The sequence below is a fragment of the Lithobates pipiens genome, unplaced genomic scaffold (assembly GCF_037356315.1).
Source record: "Lithobates pipiens isolate NorthernLeopardFrog02 unplaced genomic scaffold, aLitPip1_a1.2 Scaffold_18, whole genome shotgun sequence".
Lineage (NCBI taxonomy): Eukaryota > Metazoa > Chordata > Amphibia > Anura > Ranidae > Lithobates > Lithobates pipiens.
Window position 1 is genome coordinate 255506675 of NW_027507758.1, and position 18166 is coordinate 255524840.

The 18166-nt window shown below is 46.9% G+C and overlaps 1 protein-coding gene across 2 annotated transcripts in view; it reads left to right on the forward strand.

Moving 5' to 3' along the window:
* The first annotated feature begins 597 nt into the window (after window positions 1-597).
* The window catches only part of SLC2A12 (solute carrier family 2 member 12), a 169894-nt gene continuing 152325 nt past the window's right edge, over window positions 598-18166 (forward strand). For both annotated transcript variants that reach the window (XM_077486820.1, XM_077486819.1), the window contains exon 1: window positions 598-797. In XM_077486820.1, coding sequence (XP_077342946.1) covers window positions 725-797 — 73 coding nt within the window. In that variant the 5' untranslated portion in view covers window positions 598-724. The remainder of the gene's footprint in view (window positions 798-18166) is intronic.

An 18166-nucleotide genomic window follows, 5' to 3' on the forward strand; every position in this document is an offset into this window, starting at 1 on the left:
AAGCTGTACATTCACTACTTTACATTGTAGCAAAGCGTCATTTCTTCAGTGTTGTCAAATGAAAAGTTATAATAAAATATTTACAAAAATATGAGGGGTGTACTCACTTTTGTGAGATACTGTATCTTTCCAGCGCTTTATGCAGATTAATTTAGACCATTGAGATTTTTGTTTTAATTAATTCATTCTTTTGTTTATTTTTTTTTGCAAACAGGAAAAAAAAAATAATGAAAATCTCAATCTTTTTTAAGAAGGGAAATAAAGCTTGTGCGTCAAGGTTAAATAAAAGACTATTTAACCCCCAAACAAGTTTTAGGTGCCTAAAAATGTTTTGGATGCAGACGAATCCTGGCTGTAATAGTGGAGCTGGCCCTTATCTAACCTTTAAAGCTTGCTCTAAATGTTTCCTAAGCTGAAATTAATGACAAAAAGAATGCAAATGAATGTAAACACTGCAGGTTTCAGGCAGTTTTTGTGTTAGGAACAGCACACTATGCTGCTGGCCCAGGCCCCGCCCTCCCGCTCTCTGATAGGTTGCTAAGAATAGTTACAGTCTGTGTCACTGAAGGGCAAAGTATTTTGAAATAGAAACAAAGTTGTTCTCAGCAGCAGTCTGGATCATGCTATGATGTGCAAGGTAAGATCACGCACCGCTGCTGCCAAGGGGAGCGCATCTTTATCATAGATCTCTGGATGACCTGGAAAAATTCCCACCACCAGGAAAATGCTTCCAGAAAACACTACAGAGGACCTTATCCTGCAGCAACACGGCCACCAACCAGTCCCTAGGCAAACAGGTAACACCATCCTGAGTGACAGCCAGGGTACACACTGTTCTGATTCTTTGCTGGGCCTGGGAACATCTCTATTGCTTTTTATTACCAAACAGATTGGAACACAGGCTTCTGTTTTTTAACTGCTTGTAAGCTTGTATTGACATGTTTATAACTATTAGATTGTTATGTAGAATAACATCAGGCTGACCCATAGCGAAAAGGATGCCGGTAGTGACGAAAAGCGGGTCTTAGGCCCCTTTTACTTGAGCTGTGTCCGGTCTGAGCAGCGGGACATCTCTGATGCAATCCCCTGCTGAACCATACCTCTGCTGATCCAATCCCCTGCTGATCCAATCTCCTGCTGAACCATACCCCTGCTGATCCAATCCCCTGCTGATCCAATCCCTTGCTGAACCATACCTCTGCTGATCCAATCCCCTGCTGATCCAATCCCCTGCTGATTCAATCTCCTGCTGATCCAATCTCCTGCTGATCCAATCTCCTGCTGATCCAATGCCCTGCTGATCCAATCCCCTGCTGATCCAATCTCCTGCTGAACCTTACCCCTGCTGATCCAATCCGCTGCTGAACCATACCCCTGCTGATCCAATCCCCTGCTGATCCAATCCCCTGCTGATCCAATCTCCTGCTGATCCAATCTCCTGCTGATCCAATCCTCTGCTGATCCAATCCCCTGCTGAACCATACCCCTGCTGATCCAATCCCCTGCTGATTCAATCTCCTGCTGAACCTTACCTCTGCTGATCCAATCCCCTGCTGAACCATACCCCTGCTTATCCAATCCCCTGCTGATCCAATCTCCTGCTGAACCATACCCGTGCTGATCCAATCCCCTGCTGAACCATACCCCCGCTGATTCAATCCCCTGCTGAACCATAGCCCTGTTGATCCAGTCCCCTGCTGAACCATACCCCTGCTGATCCAATCTCCTGCTGAACCATACCCCTGCTGAACCACTCCCCTGCTGATCCAATCTCCTGCTGAACCATACCCCTGCTGATCCAATCCCCTGCTGAAACTTACCCCTGCTGTTTCAATCCCCTGCTGAACCATACCCCTGCTGATCCAATCCCCTGCTAAACCCTACCCCTGCTGATCCAATCCCCTGCTGAACCAATCCCCTGCTGATCCAATCCCCTGCTGATCCAATCCCCTGCTGATCCAATCCCCTGCTGATCCAATCCCCTGCTGATCCAATCTCCTGCTGATCCAATCCTCTGCTGATCCAATCCCCTGCTGAACCATACCCCTGCTTATCCAATCCCCTGCTGATCCAATCTCCTGCTGAACCTTACCTCTGCTGATCCAATCCCCTGCTGAACCATACCCCTGCTGATCCAACCCCCTGCTGATCCAATCTCTTGCTGAACCATACCCCTGCTGATCCAATCCCCTGCTGAACCATACCCCCGCTGATTTAATCCCCTGCTGAACCATACCCCTGCTGATCCAATCCCCTGCTAAACCATACCCCTGCTGATCCAATCCCCTGCTGATCCAATCCCCTGCTGAACCATACCCCTGCTGAACCAATCCCCTGCTGATCCAATCTCCTGCTAAACCATACCCTTGCTGATCCAATCTCCTGCTGAATCATACCCCTGCTCATCCAATTCCCTGCTGAACCACACCCCTGCTGATCCAATCCCCTACTGAACCATACCCCTGCTGATCCAATCGCCTGCTGAACCATACCCCTGCTGATCCAATCCCCTGCTGAACCATGCCCCTGCTGAACCAATCCCCTGCTGAACCATACTCCTGCTGAACCAATCCCCTGCAGAACAGATGGATGTCCCCGGTTTGTTACATCTTTTTGCTGCAGGCCTTTTTTTTTTTTTTTACTCTTATCAGATCTATGGGTGGCCGGGTGTAAACAGATTTGTGTCCATTTACATCCGACTGCCTCTGATCTGTCATATTTAGGTCTAAATAAAGGGAAAAAAGACACAGAGACCTGGGTACATCCACCTGCCCATAGACTTAAAAGGATAGTTCACCTTTACAAAAAAAAACCTGCCCATGCAGATAAGAGATGTTTTTAGATTAAAACAAACTGTGCAGCTCTGACTAAAGATGAGTAATACAGTTGCTATAAGTGTAGGCCATTTACGTACCTTATGAAGCCTGACTGGAATACTCCCAGGACATTGCTAAGTACTCCTAGGATGTTGCTAAGTGAGGCCTAGCCATCATTGCTTATCTCCACCATCACAGGAGTGAGTGCTTTCTCTGATTCAAACCCCCTCACATACTAGAGTTGCCACCTCATCCCTTTAAACCCGAACACATATTAATTACACAGGTTCTGAGGCTAATTTAATGTAGATAAGGCACCAAGTGAGTTTAATTACCACCTTAATCAGCCTCAGAACCTGTGTAATTAATATGTGTTTAGTTTTAAAAGGACGAGGTGGCAACCCTATCACATACTCTTTCTCTCCCCTGATGCAGTAGCTCTGAGCTCAACATTTGAGAGCTCACACATGTGATGGTGGCGATGAGCAGTATTGACTAAGCCTTACTTAGCAACATCCTGGGAGTACTTAGCAACATCCTGGGAGTATTTTAGTCTGACTTCATAAGGTATGTATATGGCCTACACCTATAGCATGGGCATTATTCAACTTTAGTCAGAGCTGCACAGTTTGTTTTTATCTACAGATGTCCCTTATCTTGGTAATGCTGAACTATCTCTTTAAGCTGGGTATACGCTAGCCAATTAAGGACCGAGCCTCTTTCTGAGATTTGTTGTTTACAAGTTAAAAACACTTTTTTTTGCTACAAAATGACTTAGAACCCCAAACATTATACATTTTTTTCCTAACAGCCTAGAGAATAAAGTGGCGGTTGTTGCAATACTTTCTGTCACACCGTATTTGCGTATTTGAGGTCTTACACTTTTTTTGCAAAAAATACACTTTTTTTTAATAAAAAAATTAGACAACAGTAAATTTAGCCATTTTTTTTTATATTGTGAAAGATAATGTTATGCAGAGTAAATTGATACCCAACATGTCACGCTTCAAAATTGCGCCCGCTCATGGAATGGCGACAAACTTTTACCCTTCAAAAACTCCATAGGCGACGTTTAAAAAATTCTACAGGTTGCACGTTTTAAGTTACAGAGGAGGTCTAGGGCTACAATTATTGCCCTCACTCTACCGATCGGGGCGATATGTCACATGTGGTGTCATTTTCATATGCAGTTGCTAGTCACATATGCGTTCGCTTCTGCACATGAGCTCATTGGGACGGGGCGCGTTTAAAAAAAAAAAATTGTATTTATTTTACCTTTTTTTGTCACTTTTATTTCTATTATAAGGAATGTAAACATCAAAGAGATCTCATATTTACACAAAAATACAATAAAAAAAAAATGTTGTCATTTAAATTTTTTTTTTTTTAAATGGCCCTTTAAGAGCTATAGGCGGAAGTGACATTTTGATGTCGCTCTCACCCTGCAATGATATGGAGACGGGTGGGGGCCATCTTGCCCTCACTCATCTCTGTGTCAGGCCACAAGAAGGACCTGACTGCCTCCGCCGCTGCCGACGGCTCTGGTAAGCGGTGGAGGGCACCAGAGCGTGGCAGGAGGGGCCCCTCTATAGCCCCCGATAAAAGTGGTTTCTCAGTGAATCTGCCACAGAGACCACTTTTATCTTAAACTGGACTGCTCACTAAAGAAGACGATACCGGGGTTATGGCAGCTAGCTGCTGCCATAATGACGATACTCCTCTTCAAACAACCCACGTATAATGACAGTGGGTGGCCTGGAGGTGGCTAGCGCAGGGGTAGGTAACTTTAAAGAGGTGGAGATCTACCTGTACAAAATGGGAGAAGTCAAAGACCACTGGGCACCTCCTCACACCACTTTTAAACTTGTAATTTCTGTACTACTGTGCCGCAATCACGTGCATTGCATGGCAATCATGGGTTTAAATCAGGCGGTGAGGAGGCAACATATCCCCTCCTCACTGCCTGTCAAACACACTCAGATAACTTTTTAGAGGAGCAGCAGTGCCTGCTGCACTTGTGAATGAGCCCTTAGTTGCATTCGGCACCAGCATTCTTAGGGCTTGTTCACATGTAAAACCCTGTGTTTAAGTTGCGAGTTTTACCACCCCCAGCTGAGGCAGTAGCCAAAGGCTGCAGCAGGAATTAAGCCCCCTGTTGCTTTTGGTGCATGCAACCGCCTGCCCATTACAACCCATTCAAGTAAAATCAGGCTACTCCGCATGGGACAGGAGCCAGCACTACAGAGGCATTAGCTTATGCAGCTCTTGTTCCCTACTACAGCTCCAATTAGTTCCTCTACATTGCACTTTGTTTCATGCTCTGGAATGGTGGGTCAGAAAGCCCAGACTGCGATCTATCAGTCACTTGTCAGTGATCTACTGGTTGCTGACCTCAGCTAGTGGAATTTTAAACAAAAATTCTCAGATCTATGGGTGGCCAGATGTAAACAGACCTGCATCCATTTAGGCTGGGTTCACACTGTGTGTGGCCACGGGGCAAAGCAGGGGGTCCGGTGCGTCCCCGTTCACCAATTCAGGTCCGAATTAGGTCTGAATTTTTGAATGAATTCAGACCTAAAACAGAGCCAAAAATGCATAGGACTCTTCTGCTGTGTGCTCTGCGGCCACCCCGGAGATGTGTGACCCGGCTCCATTGAGAACCGGTCACAGTCTTCTGCCATCTGAATTGGATGCAGTGGAACCCGCATACAATTTGCAATAGTGTGAACCCAGCCTTACATCAGACTGCCTCTTATCTGTCACATTTAGGTCCAAATAAAGGGAAAAGGATGCAGAGGTCTGGGTACGCCACATAAGCTGGGTATACACTAGTGGATTTTCAAACAAAAGTTTGTACGAAAAATCTCAGATCTTTGGGTGGCCAGACGTAAACAGACTTGTGTCCATTTATATCAGACTGCCTTTGATCTGCCACATTTAGGTCCAAATAAAGGGAAAAGGACGCAGAGATCTGGGTACATGTGCCTGCCCATATACTTAAGTTGGATATACACTAGTGGGATTTCAAAAAACAATTTGTGCGAAAATTCTCAGTATATTATTTATTTATTTCAGGTACTTATATAGCGCCATCAATTTACGCAGCGCTTTACATATACATTCACATCAGTCCCTACTCTCAAGGAGCTTACAATCTAAGGTCCCTAACTCACATTCATACATAGTAGGGACAATTTGGACAGGATCCAATTAACCTACCAGCATGTCTTTGGAGTTATTATTATTATACACGATTTATATAGCGCCAACAGTTTATGCAGCTCTTTACAATGTATAGAGGGAAAAAACACAATTATAGTACAGTTAAATACAAAAGGTACAGGAGGGCCCTGCTCATAGAGCTTACATTCCAAAGGAAGAGGGTGGTGGTACAAAAGGTAATAACTGCAGAGAATAATTTGATGGGGTGGCTCTGGGACAGTTGTTAGGTGGGTTTGGGATAGGCTTCCCTGAATAAATGGTTTTCAGGTATCTCCTAAAGGTGGACAGGGTAGGGGATGATTGGACAGACTGGGGCAGGGAGTTCCAGAGGATAGGAGAGGCCCCGGAGAAGTCTTGAAGGTGAGCATGGGAGGAGGTAACAAGGGAGCTAGAAAGCAGGAGGTCCTGAGAGGAGCGGAGGGTACGATTTGGGCGATATCTGCAGATAAGATTGGTGATGTAGATGGGGCGATGTTGTGGGTGGCTTTGTATGTTATGGTTAGCATTTTAAATTTTACACGGAGGGATAGGGGAAGCCAGTGAAGGGATTGGCAGAGAGGGGTGGCAGTCACGGATCGATTAGTGAAGTGTATTAGTCTAGCAGCAGCATTCATAATAGACTGAAGGGGGGATAGCCTGCTTAAGGGTAGGCCATTAAAGAGAGAGTTGCAGTAGTCAAGGCGGGAAATAATCAAGGAGTGAATGAGTTGCTTTGTGGTGTCATTAGTCAGGAAGGGTCGAATTCTGGAGATATTGCGGAGGTGAAGGCGGCAGGATTTAGCCAGTGATTGGATATGGGGGCTGAAGGAGAGGTCAGAGTCAAGGATTACACCCAGGACCCTGGCATGTGTGGTGGGACCAATGGTTGTGTTGTTGATATTAATGGTGAAGTCACAGGGGGGGATTATGAAGGAGGAAATATAACAAGCTCAGTTTTAGAAAGATTGAGTTTGAGGAAGTCGTATGACATCCATACTGATATGTCATTCAGTAAGTTTGAGATCTGTGGGGGTGAGTTGAGGAGTGGAGAAATAGATCTGGGTGTTGTGGGCATAGAGGTGGTATTGGAAACCATGGGAGGTTATCAACTGGTCCAGGGAAGAGGTATAGAGCGAGAATAGGAGGGGCCCAAGCACGGAACCTTGGGGTACCCCAACAGAAATAGGAAGGGGAGCGGAGGAGATGGAGTTGTAAGTGACACTGAAAGTGCACTGAGATAGGTAGGAGGAGAACCAGGATAAAGCAGAATCGCGGAGGCCAAGGGAGTGTAATTTGCTGAGGAGGAGCAGGTGGTCAACTGTGTCAAAGCTAGTAGAGAGGTCTAAAAGTATGAATATGGAGTAGTGGCCGTTGGTTTTAGCAGTTAGTAGGTCAGTGGTGAGTTTTAGTAGGGCAGTTTCAGTAGAATGTTGTGGGCGGAAGCCAGACTGTAGGGGGTCGAGAAGGTTGTTGTCCATGAGGTAGCGACTCATTCGGTCATGGACAAGGCGTTCAATGAGCTTGGAGGCAAACGGGAGCAGGGAGATAGGTCTTAAGTTATTCAAACAGGTGGGGTCTAGTGAGGGTTTTTTGAGTATGGGGGTAACCAGTGCATGTTTGAGTGGGGAAGGAAAGGTGCCGGAGGAGAGGGAGAGGTTGAAGATGTGGGTTAGGGAGTTGAGGATAGAGTGGGAAGGCGGTCACAGTAATTGTGAGGGGACAGGGTCCAGGGAACAGGTAGTGAGGTGAGCCATGGAAAGGAGTTTATCAACTTCCCCTGTGGTAACTGGGCAAAAAGAGGAGAGTATTGATTGTGGTGTTGGACCTGTTGTGTTGGGTAGGGGAGGAAGTTGAATGCTGGATATCTCCTTGCGAATTGTATCGATTTTGCTATTGATATGGTTGGCAATCTGTTGAGCGGTAAGCAAGTTGGTGGGTGGGGGCAATGGGGGGTGAAGTAAGGAATTAAGGGTAGAAAAGAGTTGACGAGGTTTGGATGAGAGGGTTTTGATGAGAGTGTTGTAATAGGTTTGTTTAGCAGTGTGGAGGCAGGAGTTGTATTTGAGAAGGGCAGATTTGTAGAGGGTAAAGTCTTGCAGGGACTTCGCTCAAGAGCACGGTTGTGTCTTTTGAGACTTCTGGTGTCGTCTGTTTGCCAGGGTTGTGGCAGATGGGGCCTGGTTCTGCGTGTAGAAAGAGGAGCAAGTACATCTAGGGAGGATGACAGCATGTTGTTGTAGATGGAAGTGGTTAGGTCTGGGTAGGACAGGGGTGCGATTTTGTCATAAAGGCATCAGTAGCATAGTGAAGAAGTGAAGGGTTGAGGTTGCGAAGGTTTCTGTGGGTAGTGGTTTGTGGGTTGGCAGCATAGGATGTAGGAGACAAGGAGAGTGTGAAACGGATAAGGATAAGGTATATTGAAATTTTGTTAAAAAATAATGCAATAATTTGTTTGCTTTTATAACATTGGATTTTGAAATAAATGGACTTTGAATGAAAATGAAAAATCACATACACTGTTAGGCCGCGTACACACGCGCGGACTGTTTGCCCAACCTTGTTCGTCAAACAGTTTGGGCAAACAGTCCGCTCAAAATTTGCATGAGCGGACTTGCCCACACACGAGCGGACTGTTTGACGAACAAGGTTGGGCAAACAGTTCGCTCAACTTTTGAAATGAACGGACTCGCCCACGTAAGGAGGAGGCAAATCCGCCCATTTCGAGCGCGTGTACAGGTAGGCGGGGCCCGCGAGGGAGACGTCGCGGGCTCCGCCGCCTGGAATGGGCTTAAAGGGGAACCCCAACGCCGAAAAAAATCGGCGTGGGGGTTCCCCCCAAGTCCACACCAGACCCTTGTCCGAGCACGCTACCCGGCCGGCCAGGAAAGGGGGGCGAGCGAGCGCGCCCCCCCTCCTGAGCCGTACCAGGCCGCGTGCCCTCAACATGGGGGGGTGCCTTGGGGAAGGGGGGGCCGCGCGGCCCCCCCACCCCAAAGCACCTTGTCCCCATGTTGATGAGGACAAGGGCCTCTTCCCGACAACCCTGGCCGTTGGTTGTCGGGGTCTGCGGGCGGGGGGCTTATCGGAATCCGGGAGCCCCCTTTAATAAGGGGGCCCCCGGATACCGGCCCCCCACCCTATGTGAATGAGTATGGGGTACAATGTACCCCTACCCATTCACCTGTGAAATAAAGTACAAAAAAAACACAACACATGGAAAAAGTATTTTATTGCACAGCTCCGGGGGTCTTCCGTCCTCGGGGGTCTTCTCGCCGGACTCCTCCGCTATGTGTGTGTAGCTCTTTTACTAGCGGAGGAGTCCGGCTTTCTTCCTCCCCGCCGCCGGCCTCTTCTCCCGACTTCGGGGGTCTTGTCCCCCTCTTCGGTTCTTCTGCCGGGCCACCGCGCCTGGCCTGGTGGCCCGGTCTTCTGTCGCCGTCTTCCGTTCTTCTGTCGCCGCCTTCGGTTCTTCTGCCGGGCCACCGCGCCTTCTTGTAGCTCTTTTACAGGCGGTGGCCCGGTCTTCTGTCGCCGCTGTCGTCGCCGCCGCCGCCGCCTTCCGTTCTTGTTCTTCTTCTTGTTCTTCTTCTTCTTCTCCTGGAGATGTTGACTCGACGATCTCTCCGGCCGGAATGCCAGGGACACGCTGCGCTGCCACTTATATAGTGACAATGGGGCGGTGTCACATGGTATATGTCACATGGGTTGGTCACATGGGTTGATGTCACATGGGGACTATGACATCGTAAGGGGGCGGGGTCACCATGTGACCAACCCATGTGACATATACCATGTGACACCGCCCCATTGTCACTATATAAGTGACCGCACAGCGCGGCTCTGGCATTCCGGCCGGAGAGATCGTCGAGTCAACATCTCCAGGAGAAGAACAAGAAGAAGAACAAGAAGAACAAGAACGGAAGGCGGCGGCAGCGGCGACGACAGCGGCGACAGAAGACCGGGCCACCGCCTGTAAAAGAGCTACAAGAAGGCGCGGTGGCCCGGCAGAAGAACCGAAGGCGGCGACAGAAGAACGGAAGACGGCGACAGAAGACCGGGCCACCGGACCAGGCGCGGTGGCCCGGCAGAAGAACCGAAGAGGGGGACAAGACCCCCGAAGTCGGGAGAAGAGGCCGGCGGCGGGGAGGAAGAAAGCCGGACTCCTCCGCTAGTAAAAGAGCTACACACAGATAGCGGAGGAGTCCGGCGAGAAGACCCCCGAAGACGGAAGACCCCCGGAGCTGTGCAATAAAATACTTTTTCCATGTGTTGTGTTTTTTTTGTACTTTATTTCACAGGTGAATGGGTAGGGGTACATTGTACCCCATACTCATTCACATAGGGTGGGGGGCCGGTATCCGGGGGCCCCCTTATTAAAGGGGGCTCCCGGATTCCGATAAGCCCCCCGCCCGCAGACCCCGACAACCAACGGCCAGGGTTGTCGGGAAGAGGCCCTTGTCCTCATCAACATGGGGACAAGGTGCTTTGGGGTGGGGGGGCCGCGCGGCCCCCCCTTCCCCAAGGCACCCCCCCATGTTGAGGGCACGCGGCCTGGTACGGCTCAGGAGGGGGGGCGCGCTCGCTCGCCCCCCTTTCCTGGCCGGCCGGGTAGCGTGCTCGGACAAGGGTCTGGTGTGGACTTGGGGGGAACCCCCACGCCGATTTTTTTCGGCGTTGGGGTTCCCCTTTAAGCCCATTCCAGGCGGCGGAGCCCGCGACGTCTCCCTCGCGGGCCCCGCCTACCTGTACACGCGCTCGAAATGGGCGGACTTTCCGAGCGGGAACAGTCCGCTCATTTCGAAAGTACAGCGGACAGGCCCACACACGGGCGGACTGTTCGCTCAAACACAGTTTCAGCGGACAGTTTTTCGGAATTTCCGAAAGACTTTGTCCGTCCAACTGTCCGCTGAAACTGTCCGCTGAAAGCCCACACACGAGCGGACTGTCCGCCCAAACACTGTTCAGCGGACAAGGTTGGGCGAACAGTCCGCCCGTGTGTACGCGGCCTTAGAAATTTTTATACATATACATTTCTATCCTGCTCCTTGAATGAGTGAAATGAATGCTGATTTGACCCCACCCCAGTTGTTAGAAAAACAAATGAACATTCTTACAATGAAAAATTTTGAAGTTTCTGGTCAGATCTACCTGAAAAACTGAGAAACGACCAGATCGGACCACCTGTTATGAAAGGGACCTTAATAATAGTAGCAAAGTCCCGGGGTCCCTGAAGCCCAATGGTGACCTCCAGAGTTAAGGACAGCTGACATCCTTCAGTGTAGAGTGGGTTACAAGGCATGGTAGGTGTAATGCAAGATGAACACGTGGGCGCCAGACACTTTTTGAATGCAAAGAGATTTATTGTCTCTTAAACAGAACTGTGGGATTAGGGCCAGGACACCCTTAGGTAGATGCAATGATAATTGTCAGACTCCGAGACTTCTATAGGTAGACAGCGATACAGGTGAAGGCTTCCAGCTGGATACCACTTCTGTATAGGTAGGACGCTGTCACCTATGGCAAGAATCTTGCAACATGAACAGTTCTCTTTACCCCACACTCACTCACTGTGGGTCTTCCTTCAACAAGCTCCCAATCTCTCTCACTAGACTTCAGATCCACTAGCCACTGGATCCCCTGAGCTTTTTCAATGTAGCACTCAGTATTTTCCTCAAGCATCACCCCCACTTCACTGCTGGGTCCCTGGCTTGGCACTCACAGATACTCCTCAAGCTTCACCACTGCTGACACGTTAGGTCCCTGGCTTGGCATTTCACAAGCGTCACCTCTGCTGTCCTGCTGGGTCCCTGACTTGGCACTTGCTGATGCTTTCCCACTTCTTTACCTTCCTCGGATAGCGAGAAGTCTGCACTGGTACTGGCCTCAGCTCACACACTGTGGTCTCCGGTAGCAAGGTGGATGGTCCTTTTGTGGCGACAGCTTCCCCTCTACCTGTGAACATGACTGGTTCCCCGGCCGGCAAAACTTTACTTCTGGTTGGACTACAAGCCCACAGTCCAAACCCTGCACTACTTCTGGATAGGCTCTCAGCCCAGCAGCCAGATGTCCCTGGGATAGGCCTAGCAGCCCGGGGCAATACGACACAGGTCCACCCAGACAGCCGTCTAGGTGGCACAGAACCCTGATCACCTGACTCCACCCAAATAAATAGGTTCTTCCAGCAGGCCAAGGGACCCAAGAAAGTCCCTACCCATTGGCTGAGACACCCCATTCATTCCTAATCTGTTCTTGCAGTGCCCTTGTCTTATTTTATGTCACCAGATACCCAGCCATCTAGTAACAGAAGAGAGAAGTGCAGCAGTTCCAGAATTAGGGCAAAATTAATTGACCTAACAATTGGCCAAGGCAACCATCACTTCGCAAATACATTTAATAGCAACCCTGCCTAAACATCAGGATTCTACACAATGATTACCAAATTCAGTGAACCTGTACTTTTGCCATATTACAGGTGTGTTTAATAGCAGGCAATACTAGGAATTTATACTTAAGCAGGCCATACATGGGTCAAATTGCAAAATAACGTTCTTACGCAAATCGTAACTAACCATTTTCTTTCGAATTTCGCACCATAAGTGGGCTGCAGTAATGGCCGATTTTCGTGCAACCATTGAATTTGAGTGATCAGGCATGTTGGAAATTTTTGGAAAAACTAATTTCTAATCAATGATGGGAGAATCGTGTAGGGAATATAATAAAAAAAGAAATGTACATGAGCTTTGACCTGGAAAGAAAAGAAGATTCCCAGCCACAATCTTTCTCTTCTGTAGTAACATTAAGTGAAATTAAAGGCTTAGTTGTTTGAATTTCGAAATCAATGGCGGCACCAATGGACCACAAAACAGTTCAGATTTTCAAAAGAAAATTTGTTCGCAAATCAACCCGTGTATGGCTGGTTTACTTCTAAATGCCTGACCATTATCTGAATTTGTAAGTACCCTGTTGTTTCAGGTGCGGTGGAACACATGTCCTTCCCCTTGCTTACTACAGTGCGATTCAGGGGTCTGAACAGCCAGTTGTCACACTTGAGTACTATTACTTGGAAAAAGTTAAAAAATATGCAGGAATTTTTGGGGTCTTTGGTGCCTGCTATCAAGGGTACATGTTACCAATTAAAGTATAACTAAAATAAAAACATTTTTTTTTAGGTCTGGATTGAGTTGTAAGTTTCATAGAACTTCCTTTATTGCTGTCTCTATTAGGGAGGTTTACTGTCTCTAATTCTCCTTATCACCAATGTATCCAGTGATAAAGGAGGAGATTAATACAAATTTCTGAGTTGCCACCAGAAAAGGAATAGAGGGGAAATTTTTCAATGAGGACACTTGTTCCCTTGACAACTGGCTGGTACACACAGGCCAAATATCATCAGGTTCAACAGAAACCGGTCAACATTTTTCTCGTGTGTACACCTGCCTGTCTGGCAGAAGCCGGCTGAAGGAGCATGCTGGAAAATGGGCACCTGATCGGCATCCAATCATCACTGATAGCCAATGGCTGCGAGCGCCCACTATTGTGTTCTGGTGGCAGGGCCGTCTGTAGTGCAGGGCAAACGCGACACCTGCCCTGCGCCCAATCTTTGTTGGGGGGCCCACGCTACCAAATAATTGGGGCCCCAATGACGGCTTTGCAAAGCGCACAGACGACACGGGAGGCTGTATTCCCAAGCTAGTCAGCAGAGAGGGGGTGGGGCCGGGAACTCCACTGACACTTTGACCCCACCCCATGTAGCCTGTATACTCGAAACACAGCAGCTGTAGTGAAAGCAGTGATCAGAATGGGAGCATCAGTGGAGCTCCCGGCCCCACCCTCCCTATACTAGCTGGGGAATACAGCGGTCAGGGGGAGCGGAGCTGGGAGCTCCACTGATGCTCTAACCCCTCCCCATGCAGCCTGTATGCTTAGAATGGAGCAGCTGAAATGATAGCAGAGAGTGGAAGCCCTTCCCACAGACCTCTGAATGTATGTAGTGAGCTTGGCTGGCCAGGTATGTCCATACACCCATAAAATGCCTGACTGCTGAAACCCTGAGCCATGTTATTCAACTGTAAAGCTGTGCATCTCCTGTATAATTTCTACAGTCTCCGATGGTCTCCTGTAGTATGTCCACAGTCTCTGATTGTCTCCTGTAGCATGCCCGCAGTCTCTGATTGTCTGCTGTAGCATGGTCACAGTCTCTGATTGTCTCCTGTAGCATGTCCACAGTCGTCACTGATTGTCTCCTGTAGCATGTCCACAGTCATCACTGATTGTCTCCTGTAGCATGGCCACAGTCGTCACTGATTGTCTCCTGTAGCATATCCGCAGTCTCTGATTGTTTCCTGTAGCATGTCGGCAGTCTGATGGTCTACTGTAGTATGTCTGTAGTCTCTGTCTCCTGTAACATGTCCGCAGTCTCTGATTGTTTCCTGTAGCATGTCCGCAATCTCTGATTGTCTCCTGTAGTATTTTCGCAGTCTCAGATTTGTCTCCTATAGCATGTCCGCAGTCTCTTGTTATCTCCTTCATATAGTTACATAGTTAGTAAGGATGAATAAAGACACCAGTCCAACCTGAGTGAGGTGTCCATAATTGTCCCTATCCCTGTACATTGCACACTCACATTAGTCCGTACTCTCAAGGAGCCCACAATCCAAGGTCCCCATTCATATACTAGGGCCAATTTTGGACAGAAGCCAATTAACCTATCTGCATGTCTTTGGAGTGTGGGAGGAAACCGGAGTACCCGGAGGAAACCCACGCAGGCACAGGGAAAACATGCAATCTCCAGGCAGGTAGTGTCGTGGTTGGGATTTGAACCAGCAACCCTTTTTACTGCTAGGCGAGAGTGCTAACCACTACAACACTGTGCCGCCCTTCAGTATGTCCGCATTCTCTGACCCTCTCCTGCAGTATGTTTACAGTCTTTGATGCTCTCCTGTAGTATGTCTGCACTCTCTGACCCTCTCCTGTAATATGTGTATTAGTGTGCCGCTTTACTTGCTCAATTATTTGGGATTGCTCCATTGCTCAGTGAATGGTAATGATGTGCATTAACCTGTAGCAACCAAGCAACCAATCAGTGAACAGTAGTGATCTGCTGTAATCTCTAGCAACTAATCAGTAAGTGGTAATGATGTGCTGTAACCCCTAGCAACCAATCAGTGAGCACTAATAATGTGCAGTAACCTCTAGCAATCAAGTGGCAAGCAGAAATTATGTGTTGTAGCCTCTAGCAACCAGCCAGTGAGCTGTAAGGATAGACTGTAACCTCTGGCAACCAATTGCAATCGCTGTGTGATCTGCTGCAGTAAACTGATTTGGAGTCTACCTGCTATTTTTTGTATGTCTCAGACTGGTGTGTGTGGGGGGCAAGAAAATGTTTGCCCAGGACCCAATCAATATTAAAGACAGCCCAAATGTGTCAGCTGATCACAATGTTTTTATCACGTTGGGATAGGATGACTAATGTGACATTCCCCCCCCCCCCAACAAAAATAGCACTCACCTGCTTCAAAAGCATCACTCCATCACTGGCCAAAGCAGTAAGATCAATGTGCCAGCCCTGGCCAGCCAAATTCTGCACCATTTTGGCCAGCACAAAAACAACTCTATAGTTCAGTGCTTTTGCAATTCTATTGCTGTTGAGCTGCATTGCAAGTATGACATGGCCCTTAATCTGATGCAGGAGTGACAATTAATAGGGGTTGACCTCCTGAATAGTTTTTTTTGTTCTGTAAAATTTAAGTTTTTCCTGCCTCTTAGCACATAATGTAACCAGGCCTCCAATAACGGGTACAAGCAGCTCTACTATACAAGGTCTGGGACCCATCGGGTATAAATGGAGGCCTGGGATTTGTAGGGGCTGTCTGGGTTCAGGCCTCATTATCCAGAAGCAGCCTGCAGTTTCCAGCTAGTGGGCAAAGTGTGACCTCCTCAGTGGGAGGAACCAGCTCAGCAAGCCAGCAGCAAAGAGCTAGCCAAAGGGCAAGCTCAAGTCAGGCCCATTCCGGGCCAATTAGCTTGACAAGTTCAGACTTCAGAGTGTTCACAGCTTGTCAGGTAAATGAAGAGGGTGCAGCAACTCTTCCTTACTTCCTCCTTATTGTGATTCCTTCCTTTGTTTACCTGCTGCCCATTATTTACATGACAGTACATTCATGATAGGCTGTACATTTTGATTTATAATGGTGGCCCTGCAGTGTGATCATCTGAGCATTCCTTCTGCACACAGCAGTCGCATGTTTTATTCAATCATTTTTACTTTTACTAATCACCCGCTATTGCTACTTATCAGATCATACCATCATTGTCATGGTGCTCTGCCTGTAATCATAAAAATCATTTTTTTGGCACTAGTCCATAAAACATGCAGTAAATTCTAGATTGACTGCCCTGTTGTTAACATAAAGATCACAGTAGACACATATACGCAATATAAAAATTGGCTAATGCCCATAGTAATTGCATTCATGCTGCATCCCTTGTGTTCTGTAAATGCTTGTTTGTATACTATCTACTTCTAACAAATTTCCCAAGGCCCATATGTACAATATGTATTTCCAAGCACTTTGCAACTGTCTGATTTTATGCATAGTATTTTCCTTGTCAAAAAGATTTTATTGAACATACAATAGAGTATTTGACAATAGGTTAAGTACATAATATACAACAGAAGTAATGAAGCTCAGAGTTATATATTCAATACAATGTAAATGATATATTCAACTATAATTACTACTAAAACAATAACGCATATTAATGGTATGGTTTTTTAGAGGAATTAGCTTCTTAAGTAGGAAAAAGCTTCTTATGCATAGTATTTTCAAGAGTTTCTTGGTACCACAGGCACTACCTTGTCTATAAAGACCTTTCTCAACCAGGGTTTTGTGGAACACTAGGGTTTTTGCAGAGCTTTCTATGGGTTCTTTGAGCACTTTCTACGTCTTAGATATGATCCGATTACATCAATGATGTTTTAAGCCTGCCATAGACAGTTCAGCATGAAGTGGCTAAGATTCGAGCCATGTATGGGCAGGCTGAATGCACCAAAGTTGATCGATCAATCAACTTGGGTACAACCAGCCTGCTGAATTTTACAAGGAAATAAATGTACTCCATCTATCGCCAGCCTTAGGCTATCTGTAGGGTTATTCTTTCAAGTGACCACTGATATAGGAAGTACTCTTCCCAATGACCACCGGGCTAATGCACTGTAAGCTGTAGATAGGCTGAATTTTGGTAGGGATTTCCTGAGACCTGAAAGTTTTTCTTAGAGAGTTCCTTCATGTTAATAAGGCTGACAAAGGCTGGTCTATAGGCTAAAGTGTGGGTTGTCTGAGCAGACATCCTTCTTCTCATGAGAATTTATTTCAGGCAAGCTAATCTTCGCCAGAGCTCTGTAATACGTACAGACTTGCTTATAATACTGGCCTTCCTCTGGATCAACTGTGGGTATAGTATAGTATAGTATAGTATAGTATAGTAAAGTATAGTAGAGTATAGTATAGTATAGTATGTATAAAGTTTTTCTATGTGTCTATGTGTTTTTTTTTTGTTTTTTTTTGTATTTTATTGGTTGAATTAATGGAGCTACTGTATTTTTTCAATCTAACTATGTAACAGACATTCCCTGGTCTAACCAGCTTTTTTGGGGAACAATTACCCCATGTTTATGACATGTTCCCTTTAAGCAGGGACATATGACTTTCTCTGTAGGGTGCTGTTTTTTTGTTTTTTTCTCTGGAAATTCCTTTTGCTGTGAGATACGCTTACTTTTTAACATGGGTCATAATCCTGCCCCTGCAGGTGACTGCTATGAGCTGACAGCACTGGATTAGGTAAACATGTAACACTTCATGTTTGCAATGAGATTTATGCAATATGCAATAATAGAATGACGGCAGAGATTACAGAGATTATTATTAATCTTATCAACAGAGATTACAGTAGCTGTGTCTTGTGCACAATGCAAGGTATCGCTGCTGATATACAGTATCTCACAAAAGTGAGTACACCCCTCACATTTTTGTAAATATTTTATTATATCTTTTCATGTGACAACACTGAAGAAATGACACTTTGCTACAATGTAAAGTAGTGAGTGTACAGATTGTATAACAGTGTAAATTTGCTTTCCCCTCAAAATA